The sequence below is a fragment of the Andrena cerasifolii genome, chromosome 13, assembly GCF_050908995.1.
Source record: "Andrena cerasifolii isolate SP2316 chromosome 13, iyAndCera1_principal, whole genome shotgun sequence".
In the NCBI taxonomy this organism is placed as follows: domain Eukaryota; kingdom Metazoa; phylum Arthropoda; class Insecta; order Hymenoptera; family Andrenidae; genus Andrena; species Andrena cerasifolii.
The window spans coordinates 6,767,805-6,785,863 of NC_135130.1; the positions used below are offsets into that span (position 1 = coordinate 6,767,805).

At 40.4% G+C, this 18,059-nt stretch overlaps 5 protein-coding genes across 8 annotated transcripts; 2 read left to right on the forward strand and 3 right to left on the reverse strand.

The window, feature by feature from the left end:
* Positions 1-2,220: 2,220 nt before the first annotated feature.
* On the reverse strand, positions 2,221-4,344 carry LOC143375832 (uncharacterized). Of its 2 annotated transcripts, none has more exons than XM_076825357.1 (3): positions 3,835-4,344; positions 3,405-3,646; positions 2,221-3,339 (listed from the first exon to the last, which is right to left on the reverse strand). In XM_076825357.1, the coding sequence occupies exons 2-3, from the start codon at positions 3,621-3,623 to the stop codon at positions 2,506-2,508; spliced, it is 1,053 nt and encodes a 350-aa protein (XP_076681472.1). In that variant the 5' UTR covers positions 3,624-3,646; positions 3,835-4,344; the 3' UTR covers positions 2,221-2,505. The 2 variants fall into 2 exon arrangements, with proteins under 2 accessions (XP_076681472.1, XP_076681473.1); XM_076825358.1 differs by lacking the exon at positions 3,835-4,344 and having other exon boundaries at positions 2,647-2,789; positions 2,872-3,339; positions 3,405-3,808.
* Positions 4,345-5,414: 1,070 nt separating this feature from the next.
* Positions 5,415-6,915, forward strand: LOC143376007 (uncharacterized). The gene is made up of 2 exons (XM_076825788.1): positions 5,415-5,423; positions 5,812-6,915. Exons 1-2 carry the CDS (start codon positions 5,415-5,417, stop codon positions 6,901-6,903), a joined length of 1,101 nt encoding a protein of 366 aa, XP_076681903.1. The 3' UTR covers positions 6,904-6,915.
* A 103-nt stretch (positions 6,916-7,018) lies between these two features.
* L(3)07882 (Nucleolar protein 14 homolog l(3)07882) lies at positions 7,019-10,463 on the reverse strand. Of its 2 annotated transcripts, XM_076825352.1 has the most exons (5): positions 9,202-10,463; positions 8,362-9,171; positions 8,121-8,285; positions 7,541-8,049; positions 7,019-7,464 (listed from the first exon to the last, which is right to left on the reverse strand). In XM_076825352.1, the coding sequence occupies exons 1-5, from the start codon at positions 10,216-10,218 to the stop codon at positions 7,218-7,220; spliced, it is 2,748 nt and encodes a 915-aa protein (XP_076681467.1). In that variant the 5' UTR covers positions 10,219-10,463; the 3' UTR covers positions 7,019-7,217. The 2 variants fall into 2 exon arrangements, with proteins under 2 accessions (XP_076681467.1, XP_076681466.1); XM_076825351.1 differs by having other exon boundaries at positions 8,362-10,462.
* A 786-nt stretch (positions 10,464-11,249) lies between these two features.
* Mrpl45 (mitochondrial ribosomal protein L45) lies at positions 11,250-13,568 on the forward strand. Its single transcript, XM_076825360.1, has 6 exons — positions 11,250-11,775; positions 11,845-12,162; positions 12,528-12,679; positions 12,759-12,807; positions 12,962-13,111; positions 13,194-13,568. Exons 1-6 carry the CDS (start codon positions 11,725-11,727, stop codon positions 13,443-13,445), a joined length of 972 nt encoding a protein of 323 aa, XP_076681475.1. The 5' UTR covers positions 11,250-11,724; the 3' UTR covers positions 13,446-13,568.
* Positions 13,569-13,642: 74 nt separating this feature from the next.
* On the reverse strand, positions 13,643-17,236 carry LOC143375831 (uncharacterized). Of its 2 annotated transcripts, none has more exons than XM_076825355.1 (7): positions 16,904-17,236; positions 15,887-15,981; positions 15,634-15,813; positions 14,748-14,965; positions 14,285-14,502; positions 13,946-14,196; positions 13,643-13,858 (listed from the first exon to the last, which is right to left on the reverse strand). In XM_076825355.1, the coding sequence occupies exons 1-7, from the start codon at positions 17,114-17,116 to the stop codon at positions 13,651-13,653; spliced, it is 1,383 nt and encodes a 460-aa protein (XP_076681470.1). In that variant the 5' UTR covers positions 17,117-17,236; the 3' UTR covers positions 13,643-13,650. The 2 variants fall into 2 exon arrangements, with proteins under 2 accessions (XP_076681470.1, XP_076681471.1); XM_076825356.1 differs by lacking the exon at positions 16,904-17,236 and adding an exon at positions 16,402-16,688.
* Between the last annotated feature and the right edge of the window lie 823 nt (positions 17,237-18,059).

Here is an 18,059-nt window from a genome sequence, read left to right on the forward strand (position 1 = left end):
TACTATGTTCAAAATTATGAAAGCTGATATTTTCGTAGCGGATCTTTTTTTTTTTTAAAGGAACATTTATGCTTACCGCGACAGCGCGTCCCAAACACGGATCGTAATTATTTTTCATTTTTTTTTTCACAAGTGCTACAGTGGCTTTTTTCGACGTTCACCTACGATATTCTAAAAAGAGTTTATCATTTAGTGATCGTATCGATACTTAGAACTCGTCTTAAACGTCCGCGCGAGTTGTTTTTAGAGAGAATACGGACATTTTATATCTTCACGGTGTACCACGAGAAAGTTGCGCATAAATGCGCGCAGATACATGTAGGAATTAAATGTTGGACTTAAACGATTTTAATCGCTTCTGTTAAAAGAGAAGGGAAACAAAGAGGATTCAGAGCCGAACATGGTGGAAATTATGATTAAATCAAAAGAGTAATATTATTCCAACTTTGACGATTAATACCTATTCTTTGATCACATTTCAAATCTCTGTACACGGCGATTCGTGTGACCGTCAGACTGAGATCCTTAAATCGCAAGCCTAATTCTAAAAGCAACGGTATTCGATCAAAGGTTACACAAATTACCCTGTACAGAAAGCAGAGCCCCTGGGAGGAAGAGTAGCAAACATTATCTCCGACCATACTATGACGTTTAAAAAGTTCCCGCCATACAAGGCCCATTCAAATCCAGGCCGCGACTCTTCCCGGTGCTCTGTCACAATCGAATTCTTTCTTCCACAAATTCGCCAAGCTGCATCGCCCCATTTACCCACGGAACATCCCACATTGATCTATTGGCTTCGACAGGTAACGCAGAAGCCTGGCGGCGTTAAGAGCAAAACGGAAAAACGGCAGGCCGACCAGCGGCACCGCGAGTCTCTGAAAAGGCGCAAGTCCTTGCCGCGCCAATCAGAACCGTCCTCCATCAGCCCTGAAAAATCCAAGTCCGCTCCTACCTCGCAAGTCCCAACGTCCAACGATATCCCGATGTCTTCCGGTTCCGCCGTGACCACTTCGAGCGCCAGCAAAAGCACTGTATCCGAAGAGAACATTTCTAACGCCTCGACCACCTCGCAGGAGATTCAAGGAGTCCCGCGCTTAGAAACGGTGCAGGTTTAAGCCTGTCCTGGCCACGCACGCGCATCCCAGCCGCGCATGTACCTCTTCACGCGCACTGCGACTGCGCAGACGGTCGTCGCGTGCCGGAGTCACGGAGCCTGTCGTTCAATTTCATTATTTCTCGTTAAGTGATTCGCGTGAGTGGGTGTTTCGCGCGTAGTTTAGTTTCCCGGCCGCGCAGATGGTTTCGAGTGATGCACGGGAGTAGTTCGTTGATCGCCGAAGCGAGTTTAGAGTGGTTTAAAAGATAGGACGCGGTTTGTCGAGACGCCAAGTGACGCGCATGCTCAAGGATTCTGATACTACTTCGAACGGAATCTTCTCACGGTAAATTTCAATTATTACCATTGTTTCTTTAATATCACAATATCTGAGGGAGAATTCTGATCGGGTGTTTGTTGAGGAACAGAATCTGTATGGTAGAATCTGCATTGGGTATGGTTTCGAGTGTCATGATGTTGGTGGCGGTTCGAATTTCCCGCCATTATGTTCTTTAGCAGATTCAAACGGTTCTCGTAGCTCGGTGTAACGGACGCGACGTTAGTTAAAGATACGTTTGAAATGTCGGGTGATTCGGAGGGTTTCTTGGTGAAGTTGTGACGGGAAATTCGAACCGAGCACTTCTGTAGTTAATAACGTATTTGGAATGAAGAAATCCAGTGTACGGTGTTGTTGAGCGGAGCATCGAGTAACTTGGCGTGAGTTTCTGTTCCTTTTTTGTCATTTGTTCGCGAAAAGATGGATCGGTATTGTTAGATTAACGTTGATTGTTGCTGCCTGAGTCGTAATGGTACGTTTCGCGGTGAAAGTAGGCGAAATAACATCTGCTGTACGCGAGTAAGCTTCACTTAGGCATTGCATTCTGTTCAGAGAAATTAAATTTATATTACGGTGCCAAACAGTCATTCAATAAAAAGTACTTTCTTTTGATACCGCAACCATGAAATCTGGATACTTTTAATGCGTTGTTCTTTGCTAGTTTATGATTGAAACCAGGGATGGGTTTCTCAAAGCGTCGAAATTTCGAGCTTCGAGAATTTAAAACTTTACACTTGTTTCGTGATTCGAAACTCTCGAGAATCTGACAAGAAAAGGTATAAAATTAATGAATAAAGAAATTTTATTTAACTGACACAAATTTTCGTCACTTGAGTTCTTAAAGAAAAATATTCCACGTGCAAAACAGAATCAGCATTCAAGTTTTGAGAGTTTCGAGCCCTCAAGTTTTGAGAGTTTCGAGCCCTCAAGTTTCTTATTGGAGTTTCGAGAATTTAAAAATTAAGTTCGAACCCTAATTGAAACACACAAGTACATTTCTCATAAAGTGTATTGTACATATCAGAAATACAGATCGATTTTAAGATTTCAAGTACGAGCATACAGTCTCTCACGGAATGGTGTTTGAATTTGGAAGTAAAAGTTCTGCAAACAATTTCAACCACTGAGGGAAATGTAACAATAAAGTTACCGCGGTGCCATTCCCTTCCGAGTGTATGCTTCTCAACGTCCGTAAAGTAGCACTCTTCGAATCAACAGTATGATACGTTGGATCTATTTGTAACAAGATTACAGTAGACTGCAAGCTCCGCGGATAGAGATCCAGAATATCTCCGCCCTGATTCTCGCGGCATTCTTTAATTCGTTTCAAACTCGACTGCATAAAATCTACGACTGTAGGAGAATGATCTAACTGTATAAATAATTCTTTTAGAAAGGCACACACTAACAAGAAAATACGAGGACTCTTACTAACTAGCTCAAACAATTGATCTAGTAAATTCAGACTCTCTGCCTCGTCGGCATCACTGTCTTTGTTTAAATCTGTACACGACGCGAAATGATTTAGCAATGGCTGCTCTATTAATTTGTCTCTCCGCGATTCATAAATATCTTCTATCGTGGAGAGCTCGAGATTCAGATTAGAGTTCTTTCGCACGGCGTAACATAATATTCGTTCGGAGTCCTCGCAGGACTCTAACTGCGAAAGTTTCGAAAGCAGTCTTTCCACGTGGCACTTGTAGCTGGAGTTTGTGGGCACTAAGCACATTAATGCACTGGTCAGTGGAAGCAAATCGTCGCTTGACTCGCACCTGTCTAAGACATCGTTCGTTAAATATTTTTCCAACAGGTTGCCAACGAACGTTAATGTTTGTCTCTGGTCTGTGAATACTCGCAGGTCTTTGAAAGCCTCTGTGACCCTACACCAATCTCGTAGAACATTCTAAAACAGGTTAACACGGTACAGCGGGATTGTAATTTTAGTCTTTTAGTGGCAAAGATACTTACGATTACGTGAAGCCTCACAGTATAGCGTTGATAAGCTTCTCTGGATACTTTGTATGATAATAAGTTTGTCAATGACAAGGACAATGCATTAAATATATTATTAGATGTTGGTAGAAACTTCTGTTCCTGAGCTAATTTCTGGTAGTCCTCGGATTTGGCGAGATCCTTTGTCACACTTTCGCAACTGCATAGGATTGCTTTTAGAATTGTGCTGTCCATACCTTATCGAGATTTTCGGTAAACTGGTGGAGAAATACAATAGGGCAGTTTAGCACATTTGAGAGAATAAGAGCAATAGGAAATGAGATCGAAACAAAAGTGTAACCCGGGAATGATACAATATATATTTTTGACGAATTTAAAATTACACTTACTAACGGTTATATTTTTAACTAGTTAGAATAATTAATGTCATTTGGGGTGTACTTACACAATTTTATTATTCTAAAGTCTAAAGTCATTATAAAAGCCACATAATTCGATTGTAATAAACTTTCATTGTAGTTTGTACACTAGGCGCCAGAATTGGCTTCTCTTCGGAAATTTGGCAACGTTGCATGTCACTAGGCATAATTCAGCGGTTCTAGTGACATGCAATGTTGCCAAATTTCCTAAGGGAAGCCGATTCTGGCGCCTAGAGTACTGCATCAACTGTTTTGTGGATTATCTTCTCACATGTGTCTGTTGCTATACAGCATTAAGGTGTAATCACAGTTGCCAGTTCTGTGACGACACAGTGCCGGCATGCCAGGGTGTTTTCACAGATTTCCCTTCCATATTTTAGAAAATTTTTTATAAATTTGGAAACGAAAACCACGGGCGTTGCGGGCGATTTTGGCCTAAGTGGAACTCGCCCTATAATTCCAATGTTTGATTTCATTTCGATTTAGTCCCCACGTGAACCGTAAGCTGCGTCTACCCACAGTTAGGAGCGATGGGGCCGCAGTGGTGGAGGGGGAAACACCCACAAGAGCGGTGGTAATGTGCGTAACTGACGCAGGCCCAGTTCATGCACGCATAACCACCACTCCTGTAGGTGTTTCCCCCTCCATTCACTGCGGCCCCATCGCTCTTAACTCTGCGCCCACCCAAATTCGCCCCTGAATTCGACTGTTATTTGCATTTAAAGAAATAAATACACATCGCTTTATGTTGCTTTTATATTCCCGATACTTCAGTATAGTTAATTAAGCAACTAGCTGTTAAGAAATATCAATATTTTGTACAGCAATGAATATTGCTAAAACACGCATTGGATAGTTTACTACATATTGCTGTATAAAAGTATTTATAAATCAGTTTGAATTATAATAAAAATAATATAATGTCGCAAATATTGAATAAGAACTGCATGCAGAATTTAGAACTGCGATCACTGCATTATTGGTATAAGCGGGCTCCGCCCCAGAATCCATCGATTAAGTATAGCAATATACTGAAGATTATGCAGAATACAATTTATGAAAATGATATAATAGGTACCACTGCTCAACATTTTACAAAGTAAGGGGTGTAAGTTGTAATTATGTATTTTAGCAATGGAACCGATCGCATCCGTTATTTAGCTTTATTCAAAGGTCACGCAGTAATTTCCATGATAGAGTTATTCTAAAGAAGGCCTTCGAACACTGGAAAATATACGTTATACACAAATTGCATACAAGAAGATCTACATACAAAGCAGAGTATTTTTATCGTCAAAGATTACAAAAGAGGGTTTTAAATGCATTATCGAAGAATGTACTATTAAAATGGAAGCACATTGTTTCCTCTACAAACAACTGTACTAATAAATTTGCCATTTCTGTAAACTGTACGAAAGCGGAGACTCATTACACTAAAGCTTTACTAAGACAACATTTTACACGTTGGTGTGAATATATTACAATTAGGCATAAAAAGAACGCTTTGTTACAAAAAGCTGATACCTTTCATAACTTGTATTGTTTAAAGAATTGTATAATAAACTGGAAGTTATACATAGTGCAAGGAAAAATTTTGCAAAATAAAATGGATGAGGTAACTTCAATTACAGCTTGATTACCCGTCTTTCAGTGCATAGAATAAATACTTTCTACTTCAGGCAGAAAAATTCTACTCGAAAAGAATTTTACAAAAATGCACGAGGGCTTGGGTTGGTGTCAGCGAATTTACATTTCAAAAATATAAGATGGAAAATGCAATTATCCATTACACAAAGAAGTTGCTGAAAACCTCTTTCAATGCTTGGAGGCTGTATCATGATTTCAAAGTTCAAAAATTAAATACACAGCAGTATGTTCGAGAGTATAGTAGGAAAAAATTGTTGAAACAGTATTTTGAACAGTTTATTATGGTAGGATTTTTTAAAAGTATACATTATTTTAATCCGTTCGTCTTCACTAAGTTTCATTTCCTTTTGCGTTAGCGTGTAAATGAATCTGTTACTGATAAAATCGCCGAAGAGAAAGCCACGATGTTTTACAATTTTCAATGTTTGCGAAAAGTATTTTTTGCCTGGCAAGAATGGCACAGTAAACAGGTACAAGATGCCATAAAAGTGGCCAAGATTAAGGGCATACTGGAAAATGGAGGAAAACGTGCAATGTTTGCTAATTGGCGTTTATATATTTACGAAAAAAAATGCAGAAGGAGAAAGATGTTTTTATCACAGAATTTCTGTAAAAAGAAACTGATAATTAAAACGCTGAGGAGGCTGCATAGTTATGCTGTTTATAGAAAGGAGAAGAAAATGAAATTATCTTATTTAACTGATAAAAGCGCGATAATTATTCAACAGTTGCAAAGTATGTACATAGAGAAATGGAGAAGGGTGCTTTATAGAACTGTGCAAGAAAAGCGGAAATTGAGTCAGGCCATCGAGTTCTGGGAAGACAATTTAACTCACAAATATTTCCTTTATTGGAAAGAATTTTCGCAACAATACAAAGTAAAGTTAATTCGGAAGGAGAGACTGAACCATCTAGCTTCCGGTTTTTTGTTAAAAAGGTACGTCTTGCATTGGCGTGCGAAATTACAGGATGTGCTTGAAGAGCGTAAGAAGGAAGTACTCGTGGCTTCTATGATAGACCATAAAATCGTGAGGAAATATTTGTTATCTTGGAAGGAGTATGTGATACAAAAAGTAAAAATGAGAAATGATATCGAAGCCGCAAAAGAAGTGCATAAAAAATTCTTGCTACGAGAGGGACTCCAAAAAATTTTAAGAAATTCCCTTTACAGTATTGATAGTCAGTATCATATGCAATTAGAAGACGCAGCAGTAAGATCTTTTAAAAATTTCGAGATATTAAAAGAGTACTTTAACAAATGGCACTCCTTGATTTATTTAAAGAATGACCCAAAATTTTTACACGAAGTTACGAAACATAATGTTCCTCCGTTTACACATTCTCGAATTTCGCGTGATACTGTATTTGACGACGTTGGAAACACATGCTTCGTTTTACCAGAATACATGAAGAGAAGAATTGTCCTGAAGAAAACTTCTTTAATATGAGTCCCTTACTTATACACATTTTATTGTCCCACAATATCGGTCTGTACAATACAATTTTTCTACCGAACTGTGCATTAAAAATGAGTAGGGCAAAAATGTGTTCGAACAAGAGTAATTTGATTTGAAAAACATTTAATCGATTCTTTTACAAAACCTCACGAGCCGCTAATATAGCGATCGTGAATATTCCGTGGTAGCAAAAGCTTCGTATTACTTTCTTCGATATCTTCAAATGTAACAAGTGTGATTGCATAAAATTAATGTACAAACGTTTTATTACTTTATTACACATTGGCACTATATTTTCATCGTTCCTACTTCTTTCTCTTCATCTTCTTCAACTCACTTTGCTGCGTGGCAGCGTCGCCGAAGATCTCTTTCACTTTGCGTTTACGTTCTTCGTCGCTCTTAAGCTGTTGCTTGATCTTTAGTTTCGCTAAGAATGTTCTGTCCCTTCGTATCTCGCGGACAGCGCCCTTCATTTCCTTCTTGTATTTGTGTAATAGCTTCTCCTTCTCTGCTTTCTCCTTGGACATGGTCTTGTGCTTCTTAAAGTCATACCTGCGAAAGCATTTGATATTCACAATTTACGCGATGCGCATTAATGCAGACAACATAATTTAAAATTGCTACGTACACTCTCTCGATTCGCGGCTCGTAAAGTCTCAGCGGTTTTGGCTTCTTCTTCTCACGCACAATATGTTCCAGTTTCTTCTTCCTCAATCCTTTCAAGTCTTTTCGTAAATGTTTGACATGTTTCCTCGCGTTTGGAGGATATTTATCGAGTGCATTCGGTTTAAGTAATTTCAAGATCGGTTCAAATATCGGATACACAGCTTCCAGTTCTTCAAGCTGATTCTTGAATTCGCGTGATAAATTTAAAGCTGTTAGTAAAGCTCTGATTTTAAAATCGTCGTCCGATTCTCCATGTACCAAGTCGCTCGCTCTCATAAGTGCGCCACTGGGATCAATCTCTAGATCAGTTTGGTCATCTTCCAGGACTAATAAGTTACTGGATTCTCCAATCGCTTTAAAGGGCGGTATCATTTTTATTCCCTGAATTAGGTGCTTCGGCGTGGATACGTAAATTACACCGCGCAAGAAATTTATCACGGACGGTGCAAATCGTTTGCTTAGCACCGTGTACTGTGAACAATCATGAATACTTAAAATATCGCCTGTTATAACTTGTTACACGAATGCGAGACGGCTCTTACCTCTAAAACAAGCGTACATATGAAAAGACCTTTCGAAATATCTACTTTGTTTTTAACACGACATCTAAGTAATATTTGGGACATAAATATCAAACAGGGAGTAACAACAGGGTGTCTGAAATCGGATGTTGGAAATATCAGGGAAACCAATTTGAAGAAAATAAGCTGAAACAGGAAAAAGTTATCATAAGCTCGGCTCTGCAGTGTTTTTCTTAGCATAATCATACATTATTATACATACCGTATCTAGACCAGGGTACTTGTGCTTATTTTTCTCAAACTCCTCGTGCTTCTCCTTAATTATTTCCTGTATAACGGTTTTAGTATTCTCCGGATTTACATGCGCAAGATCGTACAGAAAGGGAGACAGTCTGTCAATAATTTGAAAGCATTTGACTACACTCTCAATGTCATCTTCCACAGCACAGTCATTTAAGTGCTGCAATAGAAACAAAAACATGTTCGATAATTTCTCCTTGTTTTTACCGTTCAATGACCAGTGATTGCATTTGATAATGCGATCTATAATAACAGATTGATATTCGGCATTATGATCCCGCAACCACTCTTGCAATTCCTCAAAATTCTCTGGCGCTTTGTAAGTGTAAGGCAACTCTTTCCTTGCTTTCTCCATAATTTCTTTCCTTTTTAAGAGGTCGTCTCTAATTTCTTGCTTTCTATCTTCCTCGTTTAATTGAGGGACGGCTGCATCGTTCGCGGGCTTCAAAATTGATTTCCCTTTTGTGGAGCCAGAAGTGTTCGGTTTCTTTGAAACGCTTTCAGCTATGTTCTTCGCAAATGTGACGCTCTTTTTAGATGGCAACTCGTCATCTTCACTAGAACACTCCGACTGTTTCAAGTCCGATAAATTGTCTTCGTCGGAATCTTCGGCTTCAGAGATTACTGCATCTGAATTTTCTTCTGCCTCATTTTCAGCAGAACCTTTCGCTTTCCTTTTCTCCTTAACGGTGCCATTTACTTGAACATTGTCTGATTCTTCACTTCTCCGGTTATCTACAGTTTCTTCTTCGTTATCATTAGAAACTACATCGTCATCGTCATTATTCTCTGCGTCACTAATTTCGTCATCCTCATTGCTCGACTCTGCCTTTGCATTCTTGTCCTCGTCAACCATTGCTTCGTCAACCGGTGCATCGTCATTTATCGTTTCTAGCGCGAAGCCGTCGTCAAGATCGTCCGCAGATTTGTGCCTAATTTCATTACTTGGATCATTTACGAATCCTTTCATCCTAGCTAGTCGGTCTGCTTCGAGAGCCTCTAGCCTCTCTTTCTCCCCTTTTATAATTTCTTCTTCAGACTTTAGTCTGTCGGATGGTGCACCTCTAGCTTCAAACTTCAACTCTCGTACAGCAATATCGTAATCATCAGCCTTTGTTTCAGGTGCCACCTCGATAGTTTTATTAGCTGCAGACACAATAGGAAGCAGGTCTTTCCATTCAGAGTCGAGCTTCTCTGTTAGATCCACAGTTTGCTCGCGAATCTTCTGTTTCTCAGCCTTTCTTTTCTTCGACTCAGCTATAAGTTCATCTATGAGATCCTTCCTAGACTTCCCAGCTTCCGATCTTGACAAAATGCCACCGCCAAAGTGAGCATCGCCAACGAACTGATCATCCAACTTTCCACCCCTGTTTCCATCATCGCTGAACTCGTCATCACTCTTCGGGTCGTCAAACTTCTCAATCTCCTCTAGAGTCTGACCTCGGTGCGTCAACACTTCCTCGTCGTTTAAACTATAAATATTCTTCTTCCTGTGCGCCTTTATACGTTCTGCCGCGAACCTAGCCATGGCTTTGTCTTCTTCGCTCATGGCTACGTTCCTCTCGCCTATACGTTTATCCAAAAACACATTGTCTTTGTTCTTCAATTTGTACTCTTGAAGCAGCGTACCCTTCCGCTTATTAATTGCTTTCGCGCGTGATACGCCAGGGAGGCCTCTGTCCGCTTTCCCCTTCTTGCCCAGAACATTCTGCTTGTCTCTGTTTATGTGCACTTCAAATGGATTCAGGCGTTTCGTGTTCTGCTGACTTCTCTTTTGCTGCGTGAGCTCCGATAATAATTTCTTCTTTGCTTTAGCCATTGTTGACTATACCCACATGTAGCTGGCTTGGAAATACTTGGAAATTTAATCCTCCTAAACATATGACTCTTACGAAACGAAATACAACTCTTTTATATTGTTCAAAGTTATAGTTATGCGGCTGCTGTAAAAGCATTGACATCAACTGCCAAATTTCTCTTAGGCACGAAAGGTTTCACTATTCTCCACGTGCTTTTGATTTCGTTGATACCGCCACTGTCGACCCTTGCGTTCGTAAAACTGATAAAAACAGGGTTGACAGTCAATTCAGTACGCGTACTGGCATATATGACGTCACTTGGCTTGGATTGGCTTGGCGTTGGCATGTCATATGACGTCGCTTTGCTTGGATTGGCTTGGCGTTGGCATGAAGTCACGGCGCCACCAATCAAATATACAGTGTTCCCATGTGAACTTTTCCTCTGGGAAACCTTTTTTTTCACCGAAAATTTATATGGATCGAAAGCACGTATCAAATAACATGCAAAAATAACAATTTTGAGTTTAGGAATCGTTGAAAAGTTATGAGGCGAAAAATTTGCAAAATTTTTACATATTTTCTAACTTTTGTTGTGACAGTTACTTAGTTTTAAAGTTCCCACATTAAAAACACCTTCAACATTTTCTCACTGGGATTGTCAGCATTGTTGCAACTTTAGGCAACTTTAGACAATTCCTTCTAAAATGACTTGGAGGTATAGGCAGGGATCGGCGGGATTAAGCCAGGCTGATGGAGGGGGACACACCTACAGGGAGCGGTGGTAATGGGTGCGTGAGACGCCACGTTTGGAGACAAACCAACTCCAGCGCCAAATGAGTGACGCTGCGGCCAACCAGCGTCGGCAACATATTTCCCGGTGACGCTGGTTAGCCGTGGTGTCGGTTCGCGTTGGCGCCATTTGGTTGGCTTGGCGCTGGCGTCAGTTCTCGCACACATTACCACCGCTTATGTAGGTGTTTCCCCCTCCATCAGCGTAGTTTAAACCTGCCAATCTCTGCATGTAGGCTGAAGGCCAGCACGCCGCCATTTATCCAGAAGCAACACAATAAAAACAGCCCTTCGAATGATTACAAACAAAAATATAAAAATAAACTACTGTAACACACGGTTTGAGGTACAGAATCCTTCGAAACCAAGAAGTTTAATGCAAGAATTATTTAATTATAATTAAAAATCGCAAATTAGAGATTCCAACTTTAGCATCCAGCGTTGATCATTACGCCCCCACCTTCTCCGATTATTATTCCGTATTGTTATTGTCGAAACAATACTGTTCAAGAATTTTTACACGACAATTGTATCCGTACACTTTTTTAGCCAGTTCAAATATTTTTATTTAATAGTCAACACATTATGTTTTAGTCAGCTATCTTTATTATTTTCTTTGCATAACCGAAAAGTTAAGAGCACCGGGAGTGTATATATATAGAGGTTAATGTAATCGAATTGTAAAAGCGATATATGAATTGAACATTTCTAAGTGAGTTCGAAATAGACCATTGAAGATGATGTCAAGATACAGAGGTGCTGTTTGCATCTTTGGAAAGTACACGCAAGTAGGTTATCGGTTTCTATTAGGTTCCACAAGCGTCTCCGACTGTTAAACAAGTCTTCATTTCTTGCAGAATAATGTACCTCTAATGTTAAGCCCTATTAATTATCCAGCCGATAGTTATCAGCAAGTTCGAAACATAAAGAAACATTGGAACCCGAAGTTTCGTAAGGAGAGAAGAGAGAAATTTATTAAAGTAGAACTTCCGGATTACGACAAGTCGGATGATGATATGTCGAAAGAAGAAATAAGATCAAAACTGAAGAAACTTGGCATGGTGCCGCAGAGGGATTGGCTCGAAAGACCCGTCCTTCTCAGCTGTACACCCACTGTATTTGAATCGTACGTTGTTCCAGAAGGGGATGGAAAATTTTCCACTATCACTAAAGAGGTGAAAATATTTCCTAGTCTTGTATAACAGTACTAATCACGGCTGCGGAGTCGGCAGTCAAAACTCCCGACTCCGACTCCGACTCTGACTTCTGCATTTATAATAGATTGTTAATCTACTCAGTACAAAATGTGTTAAACAAAAATACATCACGAGCGTGTATAAACACGTAGAGCTCAACAGACTCGGATTTTTATAAAATTTACTAATATGGAGTCGGTGTTGACTCGGTGACTCCGACTCCGACTCTGGTAATCAGAAATTCCTTCCGAACTCCGACTCCACAGCCCTGGCACTAATCAGTATCGCTTTGGAATGAGCAAATTCGGCGGAAGCCGTTCTAAAGTTTTGTGTTTAATATTTAGGGTGCGAAACAGAGATTTGAATTTCTGGAGAAGAAGAGTAAATCTTACCTCGCTATTAGGAAGGTCAAGTCGTATGATGAAAATTTCGCGATTCGCTTATTCGAACAGGACGCGTTAGACATCTATTTAAATGCGCACAACGCTTTAGCCGCGTAAGTAATATTCGTAGGATGTATTATATTAGGTACGAAATACAGATTAAGTAAAATAATGGATTTATTGTGTCCTTAGTAAAGACGATGATAAGTTGATACAGTGCATTACCGAGACTTTGTATCCTGTAAGTTTTATAATATAGCTCAGGCCTGCCCTTTAGGGTGCAAATACCTCCTTAAGTTCTGGGACCCGGGCATATGCACCCGAAAGGGCAGGCTTGATTATAGCTACATGTACGACAGTAAAAAGAAACACCAACGAATCTCGTATAATTTTAGCAAATGATACACAATATAAAGGACAAAACAATTCACTGGAGGTTCTTGGAATCCTTGGAACCCGCACGCACCGTGCACGCCAGGGTTACGAATTTAATATCGAAGCAGAATCTATTCGCGCAAATCACTATCCGCTTTCACACTCAACAGGTCGGAGGATAGACTTTATTATTATCATCGTTATACAGAGTATGCGCCGCATTCGGATGATTACATAGCTGCTTCCTTTTAGATCCTGTGCATTTATGACAGATTCGGGCGAGTGATGCAGGGAAGTGAGACATTAAAAAAGGACGTCCTAGACTATATAGTGTTTGAGAAACATTTATCTAACACGTACGGCAGATGGCGAATGCACGGGAAGATTGTGCCGAGTTGGATGCCGCCAGAGGAAGTGGCGGCGAGAACTTATCAGTTGCCAAATAAACAAGCGGAGTCCTCATCTAAAGCTGAATTAGTTGCTGAGACAGTCCTTAGATCTTAGACCTTAGACCGCAGACCTTAGACCAACAAGATACAAAAGCAACACCCTCTGAATTAAGATGAAATACTTAATGTGAAAGCTCTTATTAAGTTCCAATAAAGTGCTGTATAGAAGGAAGTAAGACACGCCCGTTGTTCAGTTCTGAACTACACAGAAACATCTAGACACCTCTCCTCAAGCGTTACACCTGTATATTTACAATCAGTCAATTCCTATAGTAATACGTCACGTTCTCGACTACCAGGATCGCAAAGGATATCAGGAGTCCGCAGAAATATACGGAGAGAATGAGATACACTTGGTCCATGACAATCGGCTCTGATCCAATCGACTGGGTTTCCTCCACGTTGTTCGCGCTTATCCAACGCTGCCAGAATAGGTTGATAAAACCGAATTGGTGCAGCTTGAGTATCCTGTGCAATAAAGACGATACCAACTGAGAAAACCACTGTGGCAAACTTATTCCATACCCCGGCGATTGATTTCAGTGAATTATTTACCCGACGTCGATGGATCGCTTGTAAGTGAAGTTCCTCGAGATCGCAGAGACGATCCACGCCGTGAGTACATCGGGCCCTACAGGATTCAATGGGCAGAAGTACATGCCATTGGCCATCTTTATATCCTCGCTTTGAATCATCGCGTGCAGGCTCTTCGTCGAGCATGCTGCCTTGTACATCTTCTCTGCGCTGTTCAAATAAACAACTCGGCCCGTTTCGCGCACCCATTTGAACGTACTCTCGTTGCTCAGCTGAAATTGAAATGGCACCGAGAAATTAATGCAATAAGTAGCTTCCACTTTGCTTTTAAACGTCACACATAGTTGTTGGTATTCGTACCTTAAATATCAAACTCGGCAAAGAACCGTCTTTAGTAACAATTTTGTACTTGGTATCGTACAGCAAAGAATTTATATCGTGGAACGGGGGCGTGATGACGGTTCGCGTCATGTAACTGATCAGAAGTGCGCTAAAAGCTGTTCTAACGAGGAGAGAAAATAGGCCCAGCCATAATTCCACTACCCTCGAACTTTTGCTGAAACCGCTTGGAAGGTAGCCTGCAAAATTCGTGCATTCTTTTGGAGCACTGTTTAATATTGAATAATCTGCAGCGAATGCAGATGAGACTAGACTTGCATGTTCTATTTTTTTTTTAAACGTACTCGAGGATCAAATGACTCTGTGAAGCACATATTTCGCAGGGGAAGATTTAAGTAGCAGGATTAATTAGAAAGAAGAAATTGAATTTCACAGACATAATTGATAATTACTTTGAGCTCACATACTAATTCGTTTCTCTTACTCTGTCCGCAGATCATGCCGAAATTGTAGAAGATGTGGTCGTAGAAGTTCGCCTTGGATCTCTTCCGACTGACCTTCCAGTCGATCGATTGGGAAAGATAGCTGCAGACGCTCAACAGAAAGTGCATCGTCAGGATCGCGTACCAGACCCTCCTGGAGAACAGCTTCACCATCCAGGTGGGAAGATGTTTCACCTCTCGCCGAAAGTACAGTAGACACCTGTGAGTTTCAATGAATTATGGGAGATCTTATATTTATATTATTATTATTATTATTATAAAAGAAGAAGTCCTGACTGACTCATCAACGCCCAGCTCAAACCGTTTGACCTAGGAACGTGAAATTTGGAATGTACATTGTCTTCATGACGTAGGCATCCACAAAGGAAGGATTTTTGGAAATTTCCTACCCAAGGGGGTGAAAAGGGGTAAAATATATCTTCTCGGACTCCCTAATATCTCTTAGGCCCGATTAGATATCAGCTTGGTACTTATTCACAAAGATTACCCACACAAATGCCTAAAAACCAACCTCAGGATTTTACCTTAATCAACCCCTAAGGGGGTGGTGGAAAGGGGTGAAATGTGTTTTCATGGAGTCCTTAATATCTCTTAGGCCCGAAACGAAGCGCGGGGGTATTTTGCTAATATTAGTTAAAAATACTGGAGACATTACAGGAACATACACTGCTGCAAAATATTTATTGCTTCGCCCATAAGTGGTGTCTATTATGTTCGCAGCAATTTATTTCTGCTTAGATATCGAGCAGTAATAATCACAAAACTTTTTCGTTATTTCAGTGACAATAAATAAATCCAGCAGTGTCTTTGAATCTTTATGAATGCAACCATTGAATGTTCACTCCGAAACGGAGCGTTTCGACTCGCCTGGCCTTCCACAAAGGGATCGTGAATTGGGAAGCCCTGAGTCGTTTGTTGTAGGCTTCAATCCTTGGTAACACGTCCGTTTCATTATCTTGAATATATCTCAACAAACCAGTCGTGTAGGTACCGCTGCTCTCGTTTATACTTCCCAGGCTGTGTTCTGTGCTCCTAATTGGTTTCAATCTGAAACCGATAGGTGAGAGTGTACCCCCTCGCTCTTTCAATGGTTCTAGGTTCAATGAATAGTCTTCGTTACGTGAAGTTCATGAATTCCGACAAAGTGTTCCAGATGTCACCTATGATCCCGCTGACCTCCGTTCCATTTGCTTTGCTAACGATGATGTTGTTCATCTAGAAATGAATTCAGAAGCATAGAAACGAAGGAATATATATTTACAATTATCGTCGCGATCATCAGCTCAAGTTTCTCTCGCAATACTTTCCCTAAGCATATTCAGATCTGTGAGGGATGATCCTTCATGCTTTGAATTGCCTTTTCAATATCCCTTAATTATTCAGGATACTCGCAATAAAATACTGGAAATATTTATTTCAACACTCGAATATTAAACACGTTGCAAACTGCACTTATACCACTCTTGTAATTAGTACCAGGAAATTATTATTGCAAATAGTCGTAGCTCACTGTCTCGGCCCAAATAAGTTGGGCAAGATTCATTTTCGCGAGAGTGGTATAATAAATATTTCCAGTACTGCATATCATCGACCAAGCTCTCAGATTTTTCATTAATCAGTCGAATTGAAATTCACACGTGAATTTTACGAGTCCACATGGAAGACGCTAGGGTTTTGAACCGGGGAGGGATGTGTTCTTCGTTGTGGAAGCCTCACAAGTTACGTTTCTGAAATTTACGGCCCCTCGAATTGTACTTAAATATGGGAAGGTCGTTGTTTTGATTTGGAACCGTTTACACTCGGATCTCCTTGGGCGGACGCCGCTCAGGTACATATTCTCAGTTGAGCTTTGATCTTCCAGTGTAACGGGTCGCGTTCAATTAAGGCCACAGTGATTCCTTCGCTATTTGCTCCGTTTAAAAAATTCATTAATTAAACAATTACTAGACAGAATGTACACACAGTGGCAAGTGATTCAGTGACTGGGTAACACAGAAACAATTTCTTCTAATTTCATCACACGGGGGCGGCCCAATTTGGTGAGACATTAATTTCTGATTTTTCTTTTGCCGTTCGGCAGTCAGTAAGCTTCCACCCTTTGCTTAAAACCGATAGGGAATCGATTAGGCACTTTTACCTCGTAGTAACTCATTCTAATCACTCTGCCATTAAAGTTGTGCGTCTCCTCCACCCGGCTTCGGTTCAGAACTTCCTGATTCATCTCGTCGTAGACTGGGACGCTGAAGAGCGGCACGAATTCCCCAATCATCTTGCTCCATATCACCCCGTTCACAGACTGAACTGGCGCCAGCAGCTTCAGAACCAGTATGAGCAGTAGCAGCTTTTTCATAAAGCAGAGATTTGATTCTAACGTTGTGCGGTGTATCTGCCAGCGTTTGCTCTCGCGTTGTCCACACTACACTGAATCGTGTTTATTAATTCCAAAGTAATAAAACGAACCCTTATTACAGTGGCATCGCCGCGATTATCGCGACATCGTGCCTTTTAGTGCACCGCAATCACGATGAAATCGATCTCCCATTTTATGTCATTTTGTCGGGTGCTGTATCTAATTGCGCCCTGCGTGCTTTTGGAATATACTTAATTTCTGGGCGTGGCTAATTTTTTGGGAACTAGGGTTGCTTTACAAGTCCTTGGGTTTCACGTGTCCCTGTAAAACTGAGGGAATAAAATAAGGAAAATGATAAAATTGGGCAATAATATATTTTCTTTTCTGCTTCACAATTTTCCATCTCTGAATTGATTTCAGTGATCCATCTAATTACTCTGAATATACAATGGCAAAACAATTTTGACGAGGACGCAAAGAGTTACAAAACGTAAGCTATTTTATGCAAAATAGTTTCAAGCAATTTTGCAATACTCTGTATAAAAATATAGGTAATACACGTAAAAACGTTTCAAGGTTGTTTTCCCTTTAAAGTTGTGTCATCCCTCGGCTCTGCGTTTACCAAGCAATTTCTGAAAAGCTTCTCCACTGATTGCACCCCTAATTGCCCGTTATTACACCTACTCATTTGTGTGCCAGCCGAAGTAATTACGGAACGACACCACGTTTCAACTAACAACACGCCAATCAATGCCAATCAAAACATTACGCGCGTTATAACTGGCACGAATTTACACAGTCAAATGGCATCGCCAATCGCGATACGCAACCGTCCATTTTCTCGTCGATTTTTCCACCGATAAATCGTCCTGTCACGCAGCTGATATTTAGGTCACTAGCGGGAGCGCATTTCTCCATATTTTTACGTAAACAATAAACCTCT

Bases quoted from the DNA above. Each gene is read 5' to 3' on its own strand.
- LOC143375832 (XM_076825357.1), bottom strand. From the start codon at position 3,623: ATGGACAGCACAATTCTAAAAGCAATCCTATGCAGTTGCGAAAGTGTG. The intron at 3,340-3,404 runs GTAAGTATCTTT...AACCTGTTTTAG, and splicing joins CTGTGAGGCTTCACGTAATC to AATGTTCTACGAGATTGGTG.
- Mrpl45 (XM_076825360.1), top strand. From the start codon at position 11,725: ATGATGTCAAGATACAGAGGTGCTGTTTGCATCTTTGGAAAGTACACG. The intron at 12,163-12,527 runs GTGAAAATATTT...TTTAATATTTAG, and splicing joins TTTCCACTATCACTAAAGAG to GGTGCGAAACAGAGATTTGA. The intron at 12,680-12,758 runs GTAAGTAATATT...TTGTGTCCTTAG, and splicing joins GCGCACAACGCTTTAGCCGC to TAAAGACGATGATAAGTTGA.
- LOC143375831 (XM_076825355.1), bottom strand. From the start codon at position 17,116: ATGAAAAAGCTGCTACTGCTCATACTGGTTCTGAAGCTGCTGGCGCCA. The intron at 14,503-14,747 runs GTAAGAGAAACG...CGAATTTTGCAG, and splicing joins CGGCATGATCTGCGGACAGA to GCTACCTTCCAAGCGGTTTC. The intron at 13,859-13,945 runs GTAAATAATTCA...TTTATTGCACAG, and splicing joins AAGCGATCCATCGACGTCGG to GATACTCAAGCTGCACCAAT.